Below are 21802 nucleotides of genomic sequence, written 5' to 3'. Positions count from 1 at the left end.
AACTGTCAACTATTATTAACAGTTACTCTTAAATGACTAAAGAGCTAACAATAGATTTGATATTAACAACTAAAATTTATCGATATAGTTCCAGAGTTTTCCTCGCTATTAGATTTAGGATTCAAATCTCGTGAGTTCTCATTGCTGTTAGATTCAGGATTCAAATCTTGTACTTGACAGTTAGGAGTGAAAAGGATGTGAGAAGAAGTAAGACGATACAAAGAAATTTAAAAATACTGATATTAACAAATTTAATATCATTTCGTATATGTTGTTTTGGTTTAACCATCTTCAAATTATGTAAGATAAAATTTTGATATGTTAAAATGTCTTTCAAGAAAATGCATAGAAATATAGGTTGACTATGACAAAAGTACAAGTATTAATACTCCATGCCCTTACTAACATATAAAGTTTGAGTAACATCAATTATATATATATATATATATATTAACCTTCACATAAGTATGTGTCTTGTTTTAACTAATGAAGAAGATCTCAATTTAACCATTAACATCAAGTAATTCATTCTGACAAGACAACTTGAGGAAGTAAAATGGCCAATATTTTAGGTGCAGAATTACCATTTTTTCTCTTGCACCAAACCACAGAAAACACCACCCATTCATCTCATTCTTGATCACACCAAACATGATAAAAGGTGCATCACATAATTTCCATACCACACAAAAGTGGAATTCCTTCACATCCCCCCAAATCTCAATGAACCAATCAATCTCTTTAGCTTTGAACTTCAACAAGCTATGTGCCTTTACTTCTTTTCCCCCACTTTCTCATATCTTTGCCTGATGGAATGCGAAATCTAACCATAATCCAACCCCAACCACAAGCCCCACCTATCTTCCCAACCTTTCCCACCCTCTCCCACACTGATAAACCACAAGAGTGGATCCTTATAATTCGATATGAATTGTTGATTTTACATTTTAATTTCAATAAGGCAAAATTTCGGAAAAAAAAATGTTTATATGCAATATGAACAATACCAACAAGTCAAGAAATAAGTATTCAAATGTACGATAGATAAGGGGATGTAGGTGAAAAGTTCTAAATTTGAACCTTTTATCTTATATTATGTATAAAAAAAAAATATTCAAATGTACTGTATCCATATCAGCAAATTAAGAAATAAATATTCAAATGAAAAATGACTACGACGATTATATGCTAGATTGAATTGAACAATATGTAATAGAACTCTTTTCATACTACACGGCAAAAGAAAGTCAAAAAGTTTCTAAGGTTCAAATTAATCACAACCAGCGTCTTCTGATCTTAGATCTTGAATTGGCCTCAATAGATGTAATTGCCATTGTGGGACAATGGAGATGGAAAATCATCATGCCAATGTATATATATTTTTTCTAATCGCCCCCACTAAATGACTCCATCTCTCATATCACGGCTCTCAATTCTCTTTCATGAATCATACATAATTCATTGCAGTGGTTGGGAATTGGGAGATTTCCATACGACAAACCAAAAGGCAGTATACCCATTTGTTTCTTCATCAAAACAACAAAACAAATCTCTTTCTTTGATTTGATTGCACCCCACGTTTCTTCACGGGTTGATTAGGCCAGGCACCATCCCCAGCTCATGCCCTTTTCATTGCTTTAAATTCTTTTTGGCTTTTCTACTATCCGTCTTGCATTCCTTAGGCCCTGAAAGAATAAACCAGTTGGCATTATCAATTAACTTCATTTTGGAGTGGAATGTGACGCATTTCTGCTAATTCTTGGAATCTGCTAAAAGGGTTCTCTCTAGTTTTCTGTAAGACCCGCCCCCAGTTCTGTACCTCTCTTGTTATTATGCTCCGTTTGTTATGATTCCTGATCTAGTGAGTTATGTGAGTTTTGATGTAATTCCTTTTGAGTTAATGCATTTTTGGTTGACAGGGATCTTGTATATGATTACGTTTTGCAAATATGTTCCCTTTTTTGGTTCCCATTTTGTTTAAAGTAGAAATATGTGATCCATGTGGTATTTCTAAGTTTCAATTTTTAGTCGAAAAACGAGTCTTGGGATATTTTCATTTCCTGTATTTTTTGATTGGTAGTTGAAGAATTTATAGAAATGCTGCAATGGTAGAGAAAGAAGAAGAAGAAGAAGGGGAAAAAACGAATGAATGCTTTTGCTACTTTGACGACATTCAAATATTCGTTAATATCTCAGCGGCTTATATATTTGTTTATTTTGATAATTGTTATAGATGTTCAGTTAGTCCAGTTTAGGAGATTTGAGTGGCATCACTTTGGAAATTTGTAGAGAATATTAAACTCTTTTCTGCTGGATAGATACAAAATCCTCAAAGCGGGGCAAACCTTACTTAGCTACACTTGCACTTTACCAGAGATGTAAATGGATTACATTGCCATCTGTGAGATTGGATTATAAGTGTCTCTTGAAGTTAAAATACTATGCTGAAGTTTATTAGACAAAAATGTCAAATAGGAAATAGAAGGGATGCATGTAAATATTCCCGCATTCGTGCTGGGGGCATTTGCCTCATAAAATCTGCTCTGAATGTGTGCTGACGCTATTAGTAATGTTTCTGCACTCTGTACATGGACCATATGGGCTGTATTAGGAGACATATTTGATTGTTTCACCACCATTGGTTTTGTTGGATTATGACTTGTACTTTGTCAGCCTTCAAATTTATCTATATCTTTTCAACAATTCATAGGCAGATGATCTGATACTTGTGAGGTGCATTTAGAAGTTTCAAGAGAAGGCTGCAAAAATTCTGTGATTATCCGTGTGCTTTTCTTTTTATTGTTAAATATTTTATCTGCAATGTAACACTAATGCTGTCCTTGTATAATATTTCTTAATCTTCATTTGGTTAGTTGCTTGTTGTTACAAATGTTTATGCATTTTTGTTGATTAACGATATATCTGTTATACTACACAATTGAGTTTAGTTTTTTCTTTCTTTAATCATCTTTATCAGCAAAGCAACTGAGATTCTGGAGATCAACTAAAAGCTCAATTTTGTTAATTAATGCATGCAATATAGTGCCATCAGCACCTTTCTATACATTATTTTAGCTTCATTCATGTTTCATAATCGTGGGAAACAGACATCTAACTGCACCTTTTGCACATGCTTTAAACACACTCCATGCTAACAGTCATTTTTCCCAATTTCCCTGTAGGAATCTGGGTGGCTATCATATATTCTGGTGATTATCATCATGTTCTAGTCAAAGATCAACAACTCTATCATTTTGATTAGTGTAATGGCAATTTCAAAAAAGACCTCCATGACATTGAAGTCTTATCAAAATGAGGCTGAGCTGCTGGTGAAGAACTATTTATTGTCGGACCCTGTTATCCCATACTCGTCAGTCCTTGGTGGCATACTTGCTTTCAAAGTGGTACATTATTGACTCTTCCTCGTGTTTTCTTCATGGAGCAGAAGTGAATTATTTCCATTGATGAAGACTGTGATTGGTGAAGATGCTGGCACATCCTTGCCCCCCCTTTTTTTTTATTTTTAATGAAGTGAAAGGGCAATAGTTTTTGCTGGATGAGCTTAGTTTCACACTTCATTTTTAATGCATTTTGCCTCCATTTTCCCTTTTTCCCATCCAATTAAAATATTGCCTCTGGACCTCTACAGCTCTATGATCTTGTTCAGTTGATCAGCACTTTTTACTTCAGGAGCTACAACAGCCTTACAAAAATCCAGCGGATTGAATGGAATAACCGGTAGCATTTTTGTCCATTTGTTTCTTTTATGGTTTTCTCATCTTTTGGATGATTCTCACAGTCTCAATATCAACATTTTTGCAGTGGCGTCTCTACTCTTCATGCTGTTTTTATTTCTTTCATGTCCTTGTACTTTGTATTTTGGTCTGATCTGTTCTTGGATGAACATCATCCTGGCCTCATTACACTCCGAAGCTCGCCTTTATCAACTTTCACTTTAGGAGTAAGTATCTCTTCTATATGAGTATATTCTACCATTTATCTTGTTTCACCGTAACATACGTTTTCCTTTGGTTTTTATAATTGAGTTCTGGTGATTTACTTAGTGTACAACAAACCAAAGTCACTTACGTGGATGCGAGTTTTAATTTAATTGGGTGTAGTTCTGATGCAAATAATGAGCATAATACTAGTTTCAGTTAGTCACAACCTACAGTCTGTTGCACAATCTCAAACAAAGCTCTGCTTCATTGGATTATGTGCTTTATTTGCTGTAGTTTTCAGACTTTAAATAGTGGCTTCACTTTTTAAAATTTTTTTTTAAACTTTCGGTCTTAATTAGTTACATTGGCAATTTTGTAATGAGGGCACATACTATTTTGTCTCTTCAGTAGAGAATTTTTCTTTCTGAAGGCCATCATGGACCTAGCTACCTGTAAACTCCTTCAAATCTGTTTATGTCAAAGTTGGTGTATTCATACTCAAGAAATTCCCTGTTGTTTAATTCTCATGTTGCATCAAAATACATGAGTTGAAGTTTCAGAAAAGGTTTATAATAGGCAATTTCTTTTAAATCAGTTAACCGTTACCATAAAGAGGGACTGAATGTAAATGATAAAGGTCACAAGAACGAGATACACCTACACTAAATCTAACTGCTTTCTTTCTCATCTTATTTGGAGAAAGGAAGCTCCTATCGAGCTTTATCTGTATTTCATCTAGTGACTTCAATCTTCTTCTCTTACTTTCTGCTTTTCCTCACCTTTTTCTTATCTTGTAATGCTTGACAGGTATCTGTTGGTTATTTTTTAGCAGACCTTGGCATGATTTGTTGGCTATATCCTTCTTTGGGTGGACTAGAGTATGTAAGTATACAGCTCTTTGCATAAGCACCAAACTTAATGAATTTCCTGATTAAGCAAGAAGATATACTGCATAATGTGAAAAGAAAAATTACAGCCTAGCTGAGTTACTATTGCACAGTATCAATTATAGCATAAGCCCTGTGCTATATGGGCAGCACAAGTAATTTCATTGTAGCTAATAAGAACTTACTAAGCTTATTGATAGTTGCATCTTATAAATCATTTGGATGGATGTGTTGGAAGAGAACAAAATAATTTCATGGATATCTTTGCATGCAATAAATTTAGGCATTTACCATCAAAATTGGAAAAGGTATCTAGTTGTCAGTGAAGTGTAGAACACTTTCAAGCTTGAGAAAAATTTTCTATTTCTTTTAATTATGACAGCTTTTTGTAAATTTTATCTTCAAACGCTATTTAATTTTTTTTTTAACTGACCAAACTGTTGTACAGATTTAAATTCTTTATCATTTGCATGAGAGAGAGAGGAATCCAAGCTCACATCTCCAGTTTCTCTCTCTCTCTCTTTTTTGTTTTTTTTGGGTTTTATGTTTCTTCTTTTAACTTTTCTGGTCCAGTTACTGCATCTCATGGAAAATGAAGCTTTCAAAATTCTGATTGGATGCAATACTGATTCATTTCAAACTCATACATTTTGATTTAAATCATAGTGTATCTTCATAGAACGCTTCTGCTGGTATACTGTGGTTATTCTAGAACGACTTGTTGGCGGACTACCCAGCAATACTTTCTCATTTCTTCCATGACTGGGAGACCAAGATAAAATGGGGTAATAAGAAGCAAAGCCCTGCATTTGTGGATAGATTTAAATGCACTAGTTTGTTGATACAAATGTGGATGTGACAATGTAAAAAGCGATGTTCACAATGACAAATCTTTTACTGCTGGATTTCAGATTGTCCATCACAGTCTTTCAGGAGTTGCTGTAGCATATTCTGTCTTTACTGGGGAGGGGCAGCTTTATACATTCATGGTCCTCATATCAGAAATGACTACCCCAGAAATCAACATGAGATGGTAGGTTCATTTGAGACAAGTATAGTGATTATTAATTGTTGTATCATGCCTTTGCATGTTGTATTTGATGATTATATGTAACTTTGGGCAGGCATCTTGATATTTCTGGATTGAAGAGGTCCAATGCCTACCTAATTAACGGTGTCTTTATTTTTTTTGGCTGGCTGGTAAGTGGTTCCATTTAGTTGTTTCCCTTTGGATTGATTATAGGCTTAACTCTTCGTTATTCTAAACTTATGCAGTTGAGCACTTTTTACCGAATATGACATTGGAAAGTTAATAAAAATGGTCACATGTCATGTTATTCATGAGTTGATCCACAAATTGCAGTCTTTCTGTATAAAGAAAACTTTTTAGCAATTATTGCTTCAGCAAAAATATTAATAACATCACTTAATGAACTTAATTTCATTTTTCATATTTTATTTTTGACATTTCTTTTCTAAGTAATTTTGTATATATTATTGTTGTTCTTTGATAAATTAAGAATTTTTTAATGCAGATGGCAAGGATTTTGTTGTTTGTTTACATGTTTCACCATGTTTACATTCACTATAGTCAGGTACATCCACGATTACTTTGCAGTCAAATTCAACCAACTTGTTCTGGCATTCTAATCTTTGGCCACTTGGTTTGTAAGGGAGGCATGTTTATCAGCTGTTCTTTCTAGTAGAAAATTGTTTACTCAGTCTCTTACATATGCTAATAGTAGTAGCTTCTCATAAGAGGAATAACTATAATGGTAATGTCAACTTGGAAAACTTTGTTTCCACTCCTTTGTACAGAGTATTGTGAACCCCTTGTTTGTCACATCTTTCAAGAAGATGTGTTATGTCTAGAAAACATTTTATCTAAAGGAAGGACCAAGATTGATATTTAACCAAATTGTTGTTCAATTACACAGCTTATTATTAGAGTAGTCTATTAACAATTCCATTCATGGGAAGACATTTTGCTATGTGATTGAATTGTACAGATTCATAAGCATCCCTGTGCTTAGATGGCTTAGGTGTGGTCGTATTCTTAATGCTTTGAGCTTCTATATAATTATTGTGATATTCAGGTGAGACGTGTGTACAAGTCACAGATGATTAGTTGAAAAATGTGTCCGTACCTAGAACTTCAAAAGCATGTAAAGATAAGAACTAAATAATTTTTCATAATTTGTTCTGTCTAAACCAACTGGTGGGGAAAGATGTCCTACTGAAGAGTAGTGGTGAAGCTGCTATGAATTCTGTCTTGAGAATTCCTTTATTACCCTGTTAATACAAGAAAGTGTTAGGTACTTACATATGGAACAAGGGTGGCCATAGAAATACATAGGTTTCTTACTTGTGCGGAAGAACTATTTCTTGGCAACTTGAGCAACAATAAAAAATTAAGTATGTTTTTATGCAACAAACCTCACAATTATATGCATAAAACATAAATGTATGTTTAAATATATATTGCATAACATCAACATTTCATTGTAATGAGAATGGCATTTGACAAGAAGTCCTCATGCTAGATGTGGAATGTCTCTGATTCCATCTCTGAACATCTCTTTTATTGTCCTTTAAAATGAGAATGAGGCTCGTTTGTGTTTGTAGAAATGTTCTACTGCATTATGGAGGGAGCATTTAAGTTCCATTTCAGTTTGTCAATTTATTCTCTTTCTGCCTCTGAACCATGCTAGGCGTCTTACGTAAATTTCATGCACGTTATATTATATGCCATATGCTTTATGGATCTGTCAGTGGAACAATTTCAGGTAATGCACAAGTTCTTGACTACTTGCAGGTCATCCAGATGCATTCAGTTGGTTATTTTCTAGTATTTGTTGTGCCTTGCGCTCTGTCTATCATGAATTTGATGTGGTTTGGTAAAATTATCAAGGGGCTCGTAAAAATGTTAGCAAAGAAGCAGTAAGGAACAGTAGTACTCTGATTTCTTCTATTACCACGGTCAAATTTTTTCCTCGAGTTCCTACTTGTACAAATCTATAGGAGAATGCCCACAGAATATAGGGAGAGAGAGTCGAATGAGCCTAACAAGAAGCTAGAAGAAACATCGAAGCACAACGGTATTGCAGACTCATGCATGCTAGGATGTTGTATGTGGATGGTGAACCAATGAGTTCTGGGAACTATAATGCACAGCACTAATCTTGTAAGCTTAGCTGGTTTAGGTAACTGCAGTTCATGTACTGGACCAGAGGAGGGAAACTTTTCAATGGAAAAGTTCTATGCAAGAGAAGGAATATAGTGAGATAGCTTTCTTTTTCTTGTTTTTTGTTTGTATATCTTTATTCTTCAGTTAATATCTTAAAATCATGGAAGCAGGAGCCTCTGGTTCTTTCATATCTTCTGCTATTTCATTTCATTTTTGCTCTTTCTTACGCCCGCCCTAGGCGCAGACTGTGTACTAATTGATGGTGTTGAACATCGTTTACTCTCATCCATGCCCGTTTATCATTTGGAGAAATTGCCAATTTGGTCCCTCACATTAAAAAAAAAAAAAAACTTTTTTTAGTCCCTCACGTTTAAAATTAGCCAAATAGTCCCATTTATGCTTAAAAAAATAGAAATGATAAGGAAAAATTATCGAATTGATCCTTCACATTTTCAAGAAATACTTTTTTAGTCTCTCACATTTACAACTTGAATTCAAAATTTCTCACTTACAATTCCTTCCCCGAAGCACCCTACCCATCTCTCCAAGTGAGACTTACCACAAGAAAACCTCACAAGCGGATGAAAAGGATGCGTTGCTTGAGTCAAGAAGTGTGAGAATTGCTTATGACCTAAGCATTTTTTTTTCCCCTGCAAAGTGTTTCAATGAGCTTTGCCATTGTATCTCAAGGTATATCCTTGCTAATAAATTTGAGATCATAAAGTTACAGTTGGTTCCAAAAGGGGTTTTCACTCAATTGTTTCCCAAAATCTGCCTAAGAAAGTAAATTAAAAGAAATGAATTGGCTGTGGAGTCCTAAAAGCTTTGAAAAGCCATGGAACAGCATTTTTTTAAGGATATTACCAATAAACCGTTTCTTTGCCATGAAATGATCTTGAAGCTGGCACTTATAGATTACAAATGGACACAATCCAAACAGTCAGAATTTAGATTGAAGAACTCTTCTATGTTAACAAATCCAATGTTCTCCCAAGAAGGAAATGAATTTTCTGTGCTTGGCTCTGAATTTTTGCACTGGTTGAGGATTTTACCGTGCAAGAAGAATTTGATTTTTTTTTTTCTTTTTCACTTATTTAGTAACTTAACTGGAAAAACAATTTCAGACACAGATTTACTATTTTCCTTCCAAAATGCTAGAGTATTACTTCTCAAACATACAATCAACTATTAACTAAATTAACCTAGTTGGAGCATATATAGCACTTTGTAAAAAAATCTTGCCAAGGAGCGTGTGTGAAAATAAACCAATCAGGAGAATAAATTTTGTCTTAGGCTGGACTTATCATACTAGTATATAGTTTTGATGATTTCAATCATTTTGATAATAACTTGAAGTGCAATGTTCATAGAACTAATAAAAATATAAGAAAAATGATAAATTTTTTCTTTCTTTTTTTCTTAGTGTGAGTGGCGGGATCTCGAACCTGATATCTTTCATTTAAGCTCCCTCCTTTTGTTCCGGGCGACCATGCCTCTCCCAAGAAAAATGATACGGTGTTATTACCCAATAAAACAAAAAGGAGAAGGTCTATCTTCACATAAATAATTCAAATGTGAATGGCATTAAGGACTTATTAGTGGTCACCACCATACTCTTTCCTAAGTTTTGGTTATGTAGGTATAGCTCATTAAAAAGCTAAACGTATTTTTATCTGACATGTTCAGTTTCCATGTTCGGTAAACCAAATTTATATATATACATATATATATATATCCTTATACTATATAAGAATGAGTTTGGGTCAAAGAATGGCTTTGAATTTCAACCGTAAGAGTAAGGGCATTTTAGGATTGTAAGGTTGTTTTGAATGTAGTTATAACGCTGGGTACTACTTAAGATAGCATGTGTATTTTTATATTTACTGAAATGTTCTTGTGATTTGTTCAAAAGTTTGGATATTTTGGGAATGTGTGATTATGTGGTTGTCTTTTCTACAATGGGTATAACCCATGATAGCTTCTTTATTGGTGTAATTACTTAAATATCCTTATAGAGGCATTGATTGGCTTGTGTTAATTAAATTATAAATAGTATCAATTATTACCATTGCTTTACTATTATAACTTGAAGACATTCAAATGCCATTTTCATCTCAATTAAAGCGTTTATTAAGGAATTTATGACTAAGCATCAGTTTCATCTTCATTTCTTCAAATGTGCTCTCCTTCACATTCTTCCGTTATGTTCTTTTCATCTTCCAGTAAATACTTATTTGTACTGCCATTGTACTCTAGATTTCAATATGGTTTTATGCTGAAACTATTCTTGGTGGTTTAGCTTGAGGTGAGCTTTTATTATTATTTTTATTGTATGATTTGCTTGTAAAATCATAGTTTCTATTGTGAGCTAAATGCTTCTATTCTGAAATTGGATACTCTGTTAGCGTAATTTAGTGTTAATATTATTGCTTCCCACAAATTTGGTTGCTGTGTACAATTTAAACGGTGTGATTTTGTTGGAATAGGTTTGAAGCAACTATGAGAAAAAAGTTTTTGCAGGGAGTATTTGGAACAAGGTAAGCCAAACAACTACTGCAATTGATGCATTATGGTGTGGTTTATACTGCAATTGAATTTTTTGAATGGTGTGATTTCTTATCTAATTGTTTGCTTTGGTAATAAGGTGATTCTTATGCAATTGATTTTGGTGATAGTTAGATTCCGATTCATTTTGAATTGGTAGTTAATACTTTGTCCTACTGATTTGAGTTTGTGTCAAAGTTTATTCTTTCATGTATTCTTTTGTATATTTGCTTAAGCTATTCATCAAAGTACTTGACTTGAATGTGGATGATTAGAAGGTTGAAACCAATAAAGAATAACTACCAATAAGAATTGAAATCCCAAGTAAATCTACCTCTAATAATCAAACAAGTAGTTGGCTAAAGTCCTCTCCCTCTTAGTTGCAATTTTCACACTGATGATCAAATTCTGAACGTTGTGATCATGTTGTCCCATAGACCATTAAGTACATTTGGAATGCTCCTAACTTTTGGGAACTTGGCGGAGCTCCTATTATTTTAGATTGTCTGTTTAGACTATTAAATCATTGCCATGCACCCAATTTTCTCATGATTGTTTTCCTGTTCAGTTCTTTTTCTTAGTTTCCTGTCTGGAGATGAAAGTTCCTATAGATATTTAAACAACAATATAATTTATTCTTCTGCCTTTATGACTTCATAAGTGCATTTTTTATGTAACATTTGTCCAGGAAAAGAGTTTCCCGAAGATGATAAAATACGAAGACTCATGCTTTTATGCTGGTGCTAAACACGTTTTACATAAGGTTTCAAATTCTAGCTTCTTTAGTGCTGAACAATGAATTCCAAACTTTCTTTGTCGTATTTGATGATTATTTCTTTTTAAAATGTACTATTATTTGTTTGTTGGTAGTAGTAGCTTGCGAACCTTGATTTTCACCGGTATGATTTGATTCTATTCTTAGTATCATTTTGTTGTGTATAAGAATCAGGTAGTACTATCCAACGTCATCTATTGTTAAGCAGAAGCACTTCCATGTATTATTTCTTCCTGTTAAAATACATTTTTTTCCCGTCTGAATAGTCTTATGCTACTCATTTCTAAGCTGGGGATATTCCTCTTCTGTTTGCTCAGAGTCTGCAGGAAGTTGCAATAGTCAAGTTTCATTGTTCACTGTCTGATTCATGATAGCGAAAGTGAAGGTTTTGCTCTGGGAGAAGGCAAATAATGATTTGGACAAATTAAAACTGAGATTTTAATCTAAAAATATATCTAACAATTTTGCAGTTCTCAACCTATCTACAAGATAACAAAGACAATGCAAGGAAAGCTACTACTACTACAACAGACAACTACCATGTTCGATAGAAGTTAAATGCAACAGCCTACTATTTTACTTTCATATAAATATGAGTACCTGTTAGGGAATGAAATTTATGGATTCCGTTTTTACTCAATCTTCCATTCTTACGAAGTTTAATATATAGATATCCTTAATCTTTTCATGGTTATCTTTCTATTATTAAAAATTAGTTTTCCATGCTGTTACATCAAATAAAAAATTAAAAACTATTTTATACCATATGCACCAAACTCCCGCGCATTGCGGGGGCTATCTTCCTCTAGTATATATATAAAGGAGTTGTTGTATGACTCTTCGGTGATTTTCATCTAACATTTGTAAGGGTGTTTTGGTAATGGTAAAAATATAACAGTATTGATTAAGCAAAATGCACAAGTTTCTGTTGCCTAATTTCACACGGTTTATCTACTGTAACCTTTAGTGGCTAATGGTTTGGCTACTTTGCCATTGATTTAGCAAAGTGGGTAGAAAAGCGAAATTAACTCCCCTTAAGTATGTTTAGCTGAATTGATTATGCAAATTAAATGCATTTAAGATAATATTGGTGCACTAAGGCTACAAATGAATGCTTGAATTGTAATGGTAGAAAATTTCGTCTTCTTCATCATTGAAGCTCAAGAACCATTAATTCAACTCTTGCAACAAATGGCACTTATTTGAATTAGTAACTGTAGCACATTGATGAGGCCATTAAAGTGTGAGAGGTAAAGAATCATTTGGAATAAATGTTACAAGAGTAACGCAGGACCTCCCATTTTCTTCAACATTTGCTCATCAATTTGTAAGGTAGGTTACAATAATGGCTATTGTTAAGGTATACTATGTAATACGTTATTATTTCAGTTAAATTGTTCATCCCACTAATGCTCACAAAGTTCATCTTTTACTTATTTTTATCTTCAAGTTATCGAAGCTTGAACTTATTTTGGTTCCTGATTAGCTTTGTCGAGTTTCCATATTTCCTTCCTCAAAAACAAAAAAAAATAAAAATTCCTATTTCCATTTTGGAAATCTTCAATTTCGTTCAATATATTCTGTTTCTCGAAAAACAAATAATTTATATGAATTCTTCATTTCAGTCTGATGGAGGGACTGTTAGCTAGAGACAAAAGATTTTTTAACAATTGATTTGATAGGAAGATGTAATAAGTCGAAACTGGGTGCACTCCTTTCATTTTATCTTAGTTTCTTCTAGTGAAGTCGTCCACAAAATCCAGCTTAATTAATAAAAATATTAACTAGAAGGGAAAGATTTGTTAGATTCATGAGTAAAGGATTGTGTCCCACATTAGTTCGAGAGATGGAGAAAGAGCGGTTAATATGTAAGTAAGGGTCCAAGACCTAATAGCTTAAGTTTTTGGGTCAGAGTTGGGTTCCTAACTTACATTTTGGACTCTTTGGTAGACTCTTTCGAGGTATTTCTCCCTAACAAATTGGTATCAGAGCTTCAGGTTGTGAGACTGGGCTACTCATGGGTAAGTGGATTCTTCTCGGAGTTGGACCAGGTGAAAATTCTTTTCTTGATGGTGGATCGAAGTGCCAAGGAGTTTGGTTGGTGTTGGACTAGGTGTGCCATGGGTTTGGCAGGGATCCGGTTGTTGATGTTAGACCAAGAAGCCAACGGTTGGCAGGGGTCCAGAATGCAGTTTGGATGTTGAAGAAGAGTAGATCCATATTTGAGAGAAAATGTGACCTTGGTGATAAAGGTGGACTTGCATTGAATATTAAAGTGGGCTCAAAAAAGGGCTTGTAAATTTGGGTTTAATGTGGGGGTTATTCATGAAGGGAGAGATTTGTTAGATTCATGAGTAAAGGATTGTGTCCCACATTGGTCCGAGAGATGGAGAAAGAGCAGTAAGGGTTCAAGACCTAATAACTTAAGCTTTTGGGTCAGAGTTGAGTTCCTAATTTATATATTGGACTCTTTGTAGACTCTCTCGATGTGTTTCTCCCTAACAGATTTGACTCTCAAAATTAGAATCTCACTTTTACTTAAAGTTTATAGTTTTCTTATATCGATGTTTAGAGTCTCTCGTGAATATCTTGATTTGATTTTAACAATTGAATCTCAAAATTTTGAAAATCAGAGAGTCACTTAAACTATTTTCTCTTCTTCTTTGTAAGGTTTAGAATTTTCTTTGAATCAAGCTTCAGAGTTTCCCTTTTACTTAAGGTTTAGAATTTTTTCATACCGATGTTTAGAGTTCCTCATCAATCATTTTCCCTTGCCTCTAGCAAGATTTTGAGTTTCAAATAAACCCAAAAAAAAAAAAAAGTGAAGCCACATTTTAGTGGATTTAGAATTTATCAAAATAACCATCTTTAATATCCAATTGTTATATAAAACTCGAAAGTAACAAGTAAAAGCAAGATTGATGGTAAAGACAAGGCCCGAGTATATTGCTAAGGATGGCACTTTTTGTCTGGTGCATAGGCTTCACCAAACAATATATTACCGTACAATCTAGACGACATGTCACACAGGATACAATACAATTTCTCGTTTGTCTTTGTCCAAATTAATGAGCTTGTGGTTTAACTTTAGCCTCCAAATATAACACACAATAAAATAAAATGTAATTGAAGTACAAATTGGACATTAACAAATATTGGAATATCATTTATTTTTGTAGACCTAAATAGACAAAACACTTTTCGAAACTCATCAAAAACTCCTATTCAATTCGAACCTTTTTTGGGACAAGCCAAGTGCACCTTAACATTTCCAAATTCCTTTTCTATTAAAATTCTTTTGAAGTACAATCCCACAAGGTCATGAGAGTAATCAATTGGCAAAATCCTTACAGAAGTGGGATAATGATTGAATTCCAACAACCAATTGTTTGGTCGTTAAGTTTCCAGAAATAGGAAAAAGTGACATAGATGGAAATGGTTGATGCCACGCCAACTCTAGGTCAGCCGATCGATAAAAAAAATAAAATAAAATTTGTCGACACAATAGATTTTATATTACAACTATTCCTACTTTACACTAGGGAAGGGAGACCTAAAGAGGTCAAGGAAAATCCAATGAATCACCACCGATCCAGACGGGTGCCCAGGCACCCGCTGGCAAAATATTTTTAAGAAAGTCTGGATATTAGAATAGAGGCCAAGGGATTTGATTACTCGACCTACATCTAAATAGAGTTTTAAAACTCTCTTGGTGGCCAACTACTCTAGAAGTAATTGGTTCAGCCGATTGATCAAATTATGATGCTGGAATTGAGGATTTTGTGTCAGCCCTAACATCACCCCCTAGCAAACTTTTTCTTTCTTTTATTCAAAATTTTTAAAAAAATTCAATTAAGTGGCAATTAATTATTTAATGCAGCCGTTGTATCATCTTAGTGTGTACTCTTTGGCTTGAAAAGACTAACAGAGGTGCAATTGAGACGAATCAACCTCAAATAGTACTCAATCTTGACTCGAATGAAAAATCTTAGATTTGAACTTGAGTTCAAACTTGTCGAACTCTTAAATTTGAGTTCAAATTGGTGCTCGATTTCATTTTGTTTTACTCAAACTCGAATTTGAACTCGATAAAATCGAGCTTAATTCAAGTTCAATCAAGCTTGTTCGAACCTAATCAAGTTTAAGTATTATAAATTATATAAAATAGGGTAAAAAATCGCAATGGTCCTCAAACTTTCAATTTTGCGCACTTTTAGCCCTCCAACTAATAAGTGCGTAAATGTAGTCCTCCAATTAATAAAAATGTGTAGTTGTAGTCCTTCTGTCCAATTTGGCTGTTAAGATGGACAAGATATAATTTTAAGTAAGGGACAAGATAGACACTTCACACAATTCACACACACACGTATAAGAGCTCAACGAACTTTTGAGTTTCACATATCGAGCTCAAGCTTGAGCTCACGAAGTAGTTCGAGTTGCTCGAACTAGAGTTCTAACTTAGTTAATGTGAGCTTAAGCTCGAGCTTTTGACCGAACAAATTCGCGAACTACTCAATTGACCTAGACTTATTTGCATTGCACCCCTGAACAAAATTGAATGTACATCACAATGACAAAAAAGATGGAAATACCACATAAATTTTGCATTTAGGGATTCTAGAAAATGCCTGGAATCAGAGGCGAATAATAGTCACACCTAAGGACATCAATTAAAAATAAGACTCGAAGTTGTTATTCTTGAAGAATAATGACTTAAAATACGAAAGTCAATTGTGCCTCTAAATGTATTTTACTAAATGTGAAATTCACCACACTCCCTATCTCTATTTTTTCTCTCTCCTTTTACTAGTTGTTTGTAAAACAATCTCTCAATATTCTTTGGCGTTGTTTAACAATACTTATTTTTGAGTGTGTTATTTTATATTGTGCTCTAAGAGTACATGATAAGAGTTTGGCTTGGTGCTATCTTGTTTATGGTATTAATCTATGTAGAAGTCAGATGACGATGTTAGAATTTTGTATTGGGCTCACCCCTTGTAAAAGGCTTATTGAATTATTCCCATCTCTCATGTATTGGCACATTTAGTGTAACAATGATGATGAAAATACACTACTTCTCCATATATCTCTTTTTAAACCGTTAAAATATGAATGGAGCTATTTTCAGCTATGGCATGTTCATCATCTCCAATGATCATATGGGATGCCAACGCAAGTCCTACGTAAACAACTTTTATCTCATCTAAGATAAAAACAAAATTAAAAGCAGCATGCCTTGGTTTCAGACGATAACATATTTGCTGTACTTAATTAACTTATGCACTTTTTTGACAAAAAAAAAAAAAAAACTTATGCACTTGCAAGAACTTTGATAAGAGCATAGGGGAACCGCTTTGCCTACTCCGGTCGAAAATTTGGCTCCAAAGCAAAGGGGAAAAAGAAGACAGATGTTTATACAATTTTAAGATTGTCAGAGAAGAAATCTTTGAATTTATGTTATCCGAAACGATGTTTTTTCAAACTGGAAATGCTCATAGGAGTTATCGGATGTAGTTAAAGACAAGTTGGCCCAACATTGTTATCTTTTATTTCTTAAACAAAATTCTATTCTTTAACTTGGTCAACTTTAAACAAATTTCATTGTAATAAAACTTTAACTTAAAAGACAAACTTCATCGTAACCCCTTCTATTTACAGGGTCTGTTTGGTTGGAAGTAAAATGTTTTCCTTGGGAAAATATTTTCCGTGGAAGTAATTTTCCATGAAAATCATTTCCCTTTCATCATTTTCAGGTGTTTGGTTAGCTTATTGAAAATATTTTCTTATTTCATTTTTCTGGTGTTTGTTTAACTTTTGAAATATTTTTACTTTTATCTCTATCTTTACTTTCTACACATTATAACTACATACTTCTTCCCGTGCAAAATAAGAAAATTTATCTCATTGTTTAACTTTAAAAAATCTTGGAGAAATGTATATATGAATAAAAAATATCTCCTTAAGCAATAAACAAATTGCTGGCCATTTAGTGTCAAATATCAATCACATGCAATGCTTATTGTGACATATATCTTGCACTCTCACTGCTGAAAGTTTTTTTAGAAAAGAATGTCCCTATTATACACAATTAATTACTAGCATAGGATGAGCAGAATGAGGTTTTTTTTTTTTTTTTTGAATATACTAGGGGGAGGGTTGGGTTGGGTTGGGTGGTACAGGGGAGGGAGTGTAAGGAAGAGGTCTTGGGTTCGAGTCCTCCTGTTTACACTAAAAACAAAAAAAGAACATATTACAAGATGTTTTCAGTAAGTTTGGAACATACTACAGGCGGGATGCATGTATTTCGGAAAACAACTTCAGTAAGTTTGGAAGGGAAGTTGTTTTCCACAAGATGAGTGAAAATATTTTACATAGGAAAATGTTTTCAGTAACTTTTGTGCAACCAAACACGGGAAATTAGGAAAATATTTTCCTGGAAAACATTTTCACCCGAAACAAACGGACCCACAATCTCTTCCCTTACCACCTAATTCAATCCAATCCTTCCCATCATAACAAAACTTGCTAAGTTGTACTAAGATATCATTCAATCTTTTGTGAGTAATGCAATGCATCATTAGTCAATCTATAAGGTAATTAGAGGGTAATTAGAGGGTAGGCCTAGCCGAGAGGAGAGTTAGATTAAATAAGAAGATAGAAAAAAATGTAAATAGGAACCTCCATCTTGGAAAAAAAAAAAAAAAGGAAAGAAAGGTGAACTCAGCTTTTATTAGTAACTTATAGAGAGAAAAAAAAAAAGGTGAACTGTACAAATTCCAAAGGAAGCAAGCATTGGAACCAGTGAACCGCCACACGAAGAGAAGAGAAGGAAGTGTTGAACCTTTAAATGCGAATGAAGATCGTGCGCCCAAAAATTAGACGTGCGTGTGCTTGCGCGTTTATTTGTGAGCCCACAAAATCTTAGCTAAAAATTTCCGGCAAATCAGAATATATCCACCTCATAGAATGGTGATCGAGAAGTTATAAATAATCGGTCTTAAAGAATATGAGGTTATTGTTGATAAAACTAATGTATGAATTCATTAAATTATTGAATTGTTAAATATTAAATCTAATATATTTCAGTGTATATCACATTTAATGATGAATTAATAACTGATCACTTATTAATTACTTATTTTTAAGAACAAATTTTATTTAAAAAATTCAATGCCACTTAATTAATTTAGATGTTGATTTTTCTGTTATTAAATGCATCTAAACATATTAAGATTTGAATATATTAAATTTAAGTGTTGAACGGAGTTATCAAACAGGATTTAAGACTTCTTATTACGGATGATGAAGACAAGTACAGTCCTATTCTTAGCAGATCGAAGAGAAAAGGTAATCGAGCATAATTGGATTTTGGGATTTGTGGTCATTGAATTAATTTCAGAGAGAGGTAGGTGTTCTAGAATTTAGACTGAATTGCTGTCTTGGTTTAAAAACTTAGAAAATTTGCTTGGATGTGGTAGCGGTCTTTAAATGAATAAGGCAATTAGCGAACACTCTCTCTCTCTCAAAAAAGGTTATTTTATGATAATTGAAGAAAAATCTGACTCACTGGGCCTATTCTATAACCTAAATATCAAACTCAAGGGAAGAATGTGTAATTTTCAAAATTAGAAAGGAGCTTCCTGAAATTTTCAGAAATCGCAAGGAAGGTGACGTGGGTAAACACTGGGACTTTTGTGGTTGGATAAAGAAAAGGGTCATTGTTTTTTGTTTTTTGTTTTTTTTTGAAAGACACTGTTGGACCTTTAAGGTCAAGATCTTGCCGAAAAGTATTCTCTCTCTTGACCAAAGCCCAAAGCTTTTTGACAAATTTTTACTAATCCTTAATCCCGTGAGAACCCCAAAAGTCGGTATCTTTTGAGGTCTCACAGGGAAGTAATAAACCCTTCCCAATGCCGAAAAGTATTCTGGGCTTGGTTAAAACTTGCTCTTAGTGGCTTGCACTGGTGCAGGATGTGACAATGCAAGATGTGACACTCGTTAGTCAATTGGGATTGGTTAAAACTTGGAAAGAGAATGGTTACATAATTGGACTCGAATTTAATCACAATTTCAGAATAGATATATAATCCTGTGATAACTATTGTCTCCTACTGTATTATAGGATTTAAACTGAATCTTATACTAATCATATTCGGGGTTACCCAAAATTTGGGTGCAAGGTGGTAATATTTTGATTGATGTAAAGGTAAAATGACCATCCAATCCAAGTATTTTAGAACAACAACAAAAGGATTCTTCTTCTTCTTCTTTTTTGCAAACAAATGAAAGCTGTATCATTTTCAGATTTTTTTTTTTTTTTTTTTTGGCATGAGCCATCATGGCTGCTAGCGTCAAAAGTCCGGAGCTTGTTCCGTTGGAATAATTGGCGAAATAGTAGTTTAACTTCCTCAGATGATTGAGGCCTTGTACAGGGGAAGGTGAGAGACTCAATTTTGAAAAATCAATTGAATCATTTTTTATGAGATTTAAGTTAAATCCCACAATTGTAAGATGAATACAAACAATTGTAACTTACACCTTTCAGCTGCTGGGCTCTACCTTCACAGAAGTTTACATCAGACAAGCGGGTCACTAAGTTTTGTCTGTCCTCAGAAAAGAACTACAGTTCCAATGACTTTGCTGAAATACAGTGTAAAGTGAGCTGATGTTGAGCCGAATAGCTTGACTCGAGCTCGCCGGTCGAGCTGCTCGATAGATAGAAGCAACAAGCCGAGCTTGGGCTTCAATACTTTGCACTTGAAAGCTCGATAAGTCTAATCGAGTTTTTCATAATATATATTTTAATTTTTATTATTGTGAAATGTCAATAATATCTTTTACTTAAAATTATATATAAAATATTAATTTTTATTACATGAGTTTGATTAGGTTTGATTGAACTCGAATAAGCTCCAGCTTAATTTGAATTGATTACATTTTATTAAACTCAAGCTCGAGTAATGCAAATTGATGTTGAGTTCGAGTTCGATCTTGAATTCTAAAAGCTCGAGCTCGAGGTTAGTTATTTTACCACACTACTCGAACTCGACTCGACTTGCACACGCCCTTAATAAGCCGGGCTCCGTAAGTTTGTTCCAGCACCGAAGTGACCGAAACAGAAAAATGTGGGGAAAATTCAGGCTTGTAGCCGTCCGCTTCTTCTTCACCTTGATTGAGCTCGCCAAGGAGCTCCCGCTATGGAGGAAGGACAGGTCGACTCCTTCAGAGTTACCCACTGACCGACTCGAGCTGCCTGGCACAATATCCTCCGAAACAGAGCAGCAGCCCGATAATAATGATCATGATCGTCGCATCCAGATTGATAACGTGATGAACATGCAATGGGCTTTGCTGGTCATTGGAGCATGTTTTGCAGCCATTGGTGTCGTCTTGCAAGCTCTCCAAATTCGCGCAACTCTCCCTGCTGCTGCATCCTTTCCCTGGCTCTGCGTGGCTTTCGAGATGGCCTTCTTAGCTATGTTGGTGTCTGCTTACATACGTAGGCATTACCCCAGATCATCTTGTGTCATGGAGCACGTTGCAGTTTTCTTCTGTGCTGTTGCGCTTCTCTTGGCCATCCGGATGACCCTCGATCCCCCACTCAAGCAGATGTCCGTCGCCCTCTTCTTCATTGGATTCACCATAATAATCCTTGCCAATTGTTCTCTGCGTGACTGGTGCGTGAATTTTCTATTTCTTTCTGGAATCTTTCGTTTTATTTTGGTTCTATAATGTTTGTTAATATGGAGATATATCCGAAACAGGGTTTAACAGGACTACTGCAGTGTGATCCTCTGATGTATGTGATGTAACATCTCCGGCGCCGATCATTTTCTGGCCTCCTAATAAGTTAAAATCCTGTTTTCCACTTTGTCTTTTAGTAGTTTTTTTAGTACGTGTTTGTTTCATATGTTGTGGACAAGTACGTATAAAACAGGGCAAATTTAGACCATGCTGCTGTTGGAGGAGATACTTGGGCCTTGCTTGGATTGCTTGTTTCCGTCGGAAAATATTGTCGTTTTCCGTGATCACATTTCCCTATCACCTTTTTTCCTCACATATATCAAATCGCTACAGTAATTTTTCCATGAAAAATGACGGAAAATGCAATCCAAACACAACCTTGGATTATAATCCCTTTAAAGACTAGTAGTACTATGTTTGACTTTTCCTTCCTTAAATTGTATCCTATTTATTATATTACAGTGGATCTTTTCGGTTCTGAAGCCTGCTTGTTGTGGGTTTGATCATTGATGGACCTGAACTTTTTTTTCTTTCTTCTTTTTTTTTTTTTTTAAAAAAAAAAGAGTGAAAAAGAAAAGGTAATAAGGAAAGGATTGGACTCGCAATTTTTAGATTTTTCAAGTTGTGCACCTCAGTATTGGATTTGTTGAAGTACGTGGAAGGAAAGAAGAAAGGATGTGGATAGGAACTAATGAGATGGTTCGGGTTGAACTGGTACTAAAAT

General features: G+C 34.3%; 2 protein-coding genes across 3 annotated transcripts; both read left to right on the top strand.

The window, feature by feature from the left end:
• Window positions 1-1219: 1219 nt before the first annotated feature.
• LOC113709316 (uncharacterized) lies at window positions 1220-8205 on the top strand. 2 transcript variants are annotated; one of them, XM_027232060.2, is made up of 9 exons: window positions 1220-1370; window positions 3183-3404; window positions 3650-3738; window positions 3823-3961; window positions 4749-4823; window positions 5740-5861; window positions 5953-6028; window positions 6364-6423; window positions 7644-8205. In XM_027232060.2, the coding sequence occupies exons 2-9, from the start codon at window positions 3267-3269 to the stop codon at window positions 7770-7772; spliced, it is 828 nt and encodes a 275-aa protein (XP_027087861.1). In that variant the 5' UTR covers window positions 1220-1370; window positions 3183-3266; the 3' UTR covers window positions 7773-8205. The 2 variants fall into 2 exon arrangements, with proteins under 2 accessions (XP_027087861.1, XP_027087860.1); XM_027232059.2 differs by having other exon boundaries at window positions 1230-1794.
• Window positions 8206-20450: 12245 nt separating this feature from the next.
• On the top strand, window positions 20451-21304 carry LOC140014537 (uncharacterized). Its single transcript, XM_072065506.1, has 2 exons — window positions 20451-21011; window positions 21099-21304. The coding sequence occupies exons 1-2, from the start codon at window positions 20458-20460 to the stop codon at window positions 21103-21105; spliced, it is 561 nt and encodes a 186-aa protein (XP_071921607.1). The 5' UTR covers window positions 20451-20457; the 3' UTR covers window positions 21106-21304.
• The last annotated feature ends 498 nt before the right edge of the window (window positions 21305-21802 follow it).

Source organism: Coffea arabica, chromosome 9e, assembly GCF_036785885.1.
Source record: "Coffea arabica cultivar ET-39 chromosome 9e, Coffea Arabica ET-39 HiFi, whole genome shotgun sequence".
In the NCBI taxonomy this organism is placed as follows: Eukaryota; Viridiplantae; Streptophyta; class Magnoliopsida; order Gentianales; family Rubiaceae; genus Coffea; species Coffea arabica.
Note: the sequence above shows the minus strand (reverse complement) of the source record. Positions and strands in the feature narration are given on the sequence as shown.